General features: G+C 28.9%; 1 protein-coding gene across 1 annotated transcript; it reads right to left on the reverse strand.

The window, feature by feature from the left end:
* Positions 1 to 1,820: 1,820 nt before the first annotated feature.
* Positions 1,821 to 3,889, reverse strand: BPC3 (BASIC PENTACYSTEINE protein). Its single transcript, XM_011026498.1, has 2 exons — positions 3,782 to 3,889; positions 1,821 to 2,998 (listed from the first exon to the last, which is right to left on the reverse strand). The coding sequence occupies exon 2, from the start codon at positions 2,991 to 2,993 to the stop codon at positions 2,154 to 2,156; it is 840 nt and encodes a 279-aa protein (XP_011024800.1). The 5' UTR covers positions 2,994 to 2,998; positions 3,782 to 3,889; the 3' UTR covers positions 1,821 to 2,153.
* Between the last annotated feature and the right edge of the window lie 2,332 nt (positions 3,890 to 6,221).

A 6,221-nucleotide genomic window follows, 5' to 3' on the forward strand; every position in this document is an offset into this window, starting at 1 on the left:
ATATATATATATATATATATATATATATATATGATTAAATGTAAAAAATATAGGTACGATTAGAGTTGCAGCACCTGTCATCAATTCGAGTTGAAACATTCGAACACTATTATTCAATATTAATATTAATGTTATTGAGTGCCTGATTTTATCCAGTGCTTTACTTTGTTAAGTGTCTTCGTATTTCACTAGTCAGATAACCAGTGTACGTTGCGAGAAAGATTTTAAATTAATATTTAACTAAAAAAAAAGATGTTGATAATATAAATGTGTTTTTGGTATCATAATTTTTTTAATTGAAAAACATAAATATGGTATTTACATTTAATAAAATAAATTAAAAATATATAAATTGATAAATAAAAAAAAATTATGAATGCTAATTAAATACTAAAACAAGAAGTTGATCCTCTCAGTTAACTAAAATATAGATGTCCATGCAAATATTTTATTATGACTATACTTTTATTTATTTTATCTCAATGGTTAATTCTAGTTGTTAAGAATGAATAATTTTTATTTTTATAAATATTTCATGTAAATACAACTTATTTATACAAAATATAAGATAACAAAATTTAAAGTTAAATGACAATAATCTAAGTATTAAAAAATTAAAAAAATAATTTATTTAAAAATCATGTTTTAATATTTCATTCTAGGTGTGGTAGGTTAAGCCCCCACGCCTAGCCATGAACGAAATAGCTTAGGCACACCTAGGCTTAGAAGACTATGCCTGCAAGCTTGGTTTATTCATTTTTAAGAAAATCATGTTTCAAGTTTTTGGTTTTTAAAAGCTTATTTTCAATTTATTTTCATCTAAAAACACTTAAAAAACAATCTAGAAATATCAATAAACTCCTTTTCAACCCTAAAACACATTTTAATTACTTGAAAAACAAGAGAGAAAAATAAATGAATCATTAAAAATTTATGAACCTTAATCTATTTTTTTCTAACATAGTTAAAAAACAACACTTTCATTGAACTCCCTTTGCAAAAACAAACTCATAAAAACCAATATCAACTTTTCTTTATTATCTAATTATGACTAGTTGAGCACTTATCTTTCTTCAACTCTTTTCGAACACTTTCTATTCTCTTAACTTTCAAAAACTGAAATGTGTAAAAAAAAAGGTAAAGCAACATAAACCAAAAAAAAAATGCATGAGCAGAGTGAAGTTTTCCCTACCAAAATGAGAAAGGGGTTTTTTTTTTTTTGTTAAATTTAATCTTCATTTTATTATTTTTTAATTACAACCTAAAATTCTATCACAAAATTGATATTTAATGTATTGTCCGAATGTTTTTTTTTGACACATCACATGTATAAGAGTATGCAAAGTAATAGGAATCTCAATACATAAAACCATGTTAACATATCTTTCAAATTACAAATAAATAAGATTCAATGACCAAAACAAATAAAAAAATTATAAAAAATAAATAGGATAGCCCGCAACAGAAATAAATCCGCGTGAACAATGATTGTTATCACTCCTTTCCCCAATTCTTTTAGCCTATTTTGTAATTATAATATATGACATATGACATCACTCCTGTGAGATTTCTAAAGCACAAAACAAGAAAAATACACCTGTAAGCACATATGACCTCAACCTAGGAATCTAATGTTTATAATCCTAGAAGAAATTCGGTGAGTGTTACCTCTAAGGAATAAATACAATTCCATATTTATCAAAACCACACCATAGTTACTTTCTCATTCAATTAAACCAGAAGGAGAAGAGTGTGACATTAAACCGAAATGAAAGAATAGTCCGAAGCAACTCAGAGGAAAACAATTAGATATGATGAAAGGAGAGGAGAATTCAATTAATAATCTTTGATAAAAATTGAATTGACTACAGAAAAGTATTTTATCCAAAACCAACCCAACAAAAATAAGCTCATCCACATCCTACATTCGGGTGGCCAAAACTTACCGGTTACCTTTATAACACAAATAGAAATGAAAAGTTAACAAGAATTCCGAGAAGACTAGATGTCCGAATTTCAAAACATGTATCATGGCTGAGAAGTCATGAACTACAAAGAACAAAAGAGATCTCCGCAAAAGGCCATGGATATCTACACAAGAGAGGCAGGCCACAGGTAATGGGAGTCTCATTGCTTGCACCAACAACGTAAATCTACCTGATGGTGACAAACTTGTTGGTTCCATGTCTTGCCCAGTGAGTCCTTAAATCAATTGGGTTAGCAAAGTTATAAGCTTCAGCTGCAAGTTTCTCCAGTACCTTCTTAAATGCACCCTGACTCATTTTCCTCCCTGCTATCCTTGCACCGCGTCTTTTGGTACTCATTGGTAGAGGGTACACCGAGACATTTGTGGTGCAACATGCTGACTGCCATCCTCCGCAGCCCCATCGGTAACATTGTTGAGGAGTTCCAGTACAGGAGCAGATCGGAATTGGGATACCTGAAATGTCCATATCAATCCCATTTATGACAACATCCACACTTTTCTTAGCTGGCTTCGCACGCTGAACTGTATTATTATTACCATCCTTTGGCTTCCTAGGTTTCTTAGCTTTGGGAGTTTTGGGGGAAGTACCACCTACCTGTCTTCTCTTCAACTGACTGCCTTCATTACTTACACTGGGTTCCTCAATCCTACTCAACCTCTCATCCCTTGATGAATTGGGTGGCTGTAACATTTGCATTGAGTAAGCACCTGAAGTTTGCGGGGGAACAACATAATTGGGATTTGGGGGTAATATATTTAAAAACTTCTCCCGATTTATCCAACTATCCCTCATATAATTCATATGCTCAGGGGCATCCGAAACCACACAGTCATGTGGAAGGTAGGCTCCATTGGCACCGATCATGATGTTAATTGGATCACGCCTGGGTAAGAAATGCTTTGCATCACGGTCTACCATGCTCGGCATCCACTGGAGACCCAATGGCTCCTTATATGACGGTTCATAATAACCCCAATTGTGCATGTTCAACGCATCATCATCCATGAAAGCTAAGCAATGTCAACAACACAGCAAAAGGGGGAAAATTCAGCTTTTCTCTTACAGTTTTTCACATAACCACCAAAAACATTTTAATTCTTCAGTATATCAGCTTTCGTTAAAAAGATGAACTTTTGATATGTTTGTGATGACCCATCAGCAGCATTGTCATCCAGATCACTGAGGCTGTTAAAGAGTCCTCAACATGTGAAGACATTATTACCTTTAACGCTAATAAAAACACAAAGACAACATTTTACATGAAGCATAGTTCGCAAAATCAATAGATCCAATGCACAATCAACAAAACAGAAGTATATGCAAAGAGATTAGCAGCTAGCCAGTACCAATTCACAATGCCAGGCATTAATTGTATCCAAACAAAAAATAAATAAATGAAAATAATTGAGTAAAAGAATCTCACTTCCTCCAGATCTAAAAATGGGAGGATTTTTAAGATTCCCATAAACAAAAACGGGAAAATACATATAAAAAATACATCAATAAAAAATGGAAACGTTTCTAGTTTTTAAATCACTTTCCATTTTCCAAGATTTCCTGAGAATGCAAACAAAAAACCATTTCCAGATCTGCAATATACATTAAAATCTCGAAACTAAGAAAGTTTTTTTTATATACTTCGAATAGTAGTAGATTTCTGCAATCAGGAAATAGAAAACAAGCAAAATAGCAAAGAAATGTAGATGTGTGAGAATATATGGCAGGTTTGATAGTACTAGGTCCCATATATTCAAATCTTAGAAAAAGAGAGAGAGAGGAGAGAGATAACTCACTTGGGGTGCAAACGGCTCTTTAGGTTTTGCCCTTCCGGAGAGAGAAAGAGAGACAAAGAAGAGAGAGGAGAGAGAAACAAAAGAGAAGAGAGAAAGAGAGAGGATGAGAGAGGACGAGAGAGACCTGAGAATATGTAGTTGATTTATTTTTTCTCTTTTTTAATAAAAATATATAATAAAAAATCTAAGAATGAAATGGTTTGTTTGTGCAGGGCATATGTTCCCATGTGACACCAACAAAAAAATAAAATAAAATAAAAATCCTAAATCCTTATATTATTCTTTCTTTCCAATTTAAGGCTCACCCAACTTTATCTTATCCCTCTTTCTTGAATGCTCTTAATAAAGTGTAGATGTGAGCCTTTTTTTATTATTTTATTTTTTAACTTTCTTCTTTCATGTTAGTGGCCAAAAATGACATTTTATGTTTTTTATGTGGACACGTATGGTTTTGAGACTTTATATTATCCTTCGCCGAGATAGATTGCCAAATGCTTCCCTCCAAAATTCTTTCCTAACAATTCGTCTGTGCATACCTTAATGTAATTATTTGCAAGGTGGGGATTTAATTATATCCAAATTTAATATGTTTTTTATTTAGAAATGCATAAAGTAATATTTTTTATTATTTCAAAAAGTTATTTTTAATATCAAAATAATCTAAAGATATAAAAAATAATAATTCAACCGAAGATTCTCTTATATTGCATCAATTAGCTGTATTGTCAACTAAAAAGTGTGACTTGTGAGGATATGTTGGGACACAGCTTGAGAAAACTGGAATATCTTTTTTCTTTTAATTGGATGCTCCAAATGTTTTCAATAGAGTAATTCAACAATGGGTTTATTTCCACTGGGGAATCAAGAAGTGGTAAAGGGCACTTTGGTTTGTTGGTAAACGTCACACCAAGGTACAGAGATGGGTATAATTATAATTTTACCAATGAAAATAAACAGGACAAGGTGGGGGATTGGAGAATTTGATTTTTTTAAATAAAAAAAATTGACCGACAATATAGTTTGGATATAAATTGACATAGATATTTTTAATATAGCTGAAAAAATAAAATGAAAATGAAAAAATTTATGCATACTCAAATAAAATAAAATAAGAAACATAAATAATAACTAAAAATAAAATTGAAAAATCAAAAAATAAATATAAATAAAGATATTTAATATCACAATATAAAATATTTACTCGGTTATGTTTTTTAAATTTATTTATTAAAATAATATTCTATTGAATTACATATATATATATATATCAAATTAATTGAATAAAATAAAATAAATAATATTATATAAGACAACACATATTAAAAATATTACCTGAAAATATTTTTTTTCAAAGATCAATTTTATTTATAAAAAAGATATATAAAAATTATGATAAATTAGAAAAATCTATTCAAAATTTAAATGCATAATTAAAAAATAATCATCATTCAAGAGATGTTATATAAAACAAAACAAAAGAGAGAAGCATGTAAATATAAATATAAATATTAAAAAAAAAACATTAATTCAAAAAAATAATTCAAACAAAAATAATATATAAAAAAAGATTAGGCATTACTGGGCCTAACAAGTCAGGCTATCCTTTGTTAGGACCTACATAAATAAGCCCTTATTGTTATTTTTTGTTTGCAAATGGATTTACCCTAATTTTTTTTATTGAGATAGAAAATAGATTGTCTAATTTTGTTTAGGTTCTAATCATTATAGCAGTCAAAAAAAATTAAGGATTAAGATTTTTTAACTAAAAACAAGTTTTTTAATCATATTTTGACATGTTATATAAAACAAAACAAAAGAGAGAAGCATGTAAATATAAATATAAATATTAAAAAAAAAACATTAATTCAAAAAAATAATTCAAACAAAAATAATATATAAAAAAAGATTAGGCATTACTGGGCCTAACAAGTCAGGCTATCCTTTGTTAGGACCTACATAAATAAGCCCTTATTGTTATTTTTTGTTTGCAAATGGATTTACCCTAATTTTTTTTATTGAGATAGAAAATAGATTGTCTAATTTTGTTTAGGTTCTAATCATTATAGCAGTCAAAAAAAATTAAGGATTAAGATTTTTTAACTAAAAACAAGTTTTTTAATCATATTTTGACCAAAAACAAATAAAAAACACCTTAGAAATAATGATGAACATATCTATGGCATCAAAAGACCAAAACAAATCATAAAAACCAAAATAAACTCGAAACAAAAAATATACTTAAATTTAATTATTTTTTTCATAAACTTTAAAAGGTAAAAAAACCACTTATTATAAAATTCATCTTATCAAGTTGAATTATTTGATATAAATATCAACTATTTTAATAGTTAAAATTGGTGTTAATAGATTCTCTTTCTCTTTCTCTTTTTATCACCGGAATCCAGCTATCTTTCTCTCTTTTCTTAAATCAAAAATTAAA

The sequence above is a fragment of the Populus euphratica genome, unplaced genomic scaffold, assembly GCF_000495115.2.
Source record: "Populus euphratica unplaced genomic scaffold, PopEup_1.0 scaffold1.1, whole genome shotgun sequence".
NCBI lineage: Eukaryota > Viridiplantae > Streptophyta > Magnoliopsida > Malpighiales > Salicaceae > Populus > Populus euphratica.

Coding starts and splice junctions, on each gene's coding strand:
- BPC3 (XM_011026498.1), bottom strand. CDS start 2,993: ATGGATGATGATGCGTTGAACATGCACAATTGGGGTTATTATGAACCG.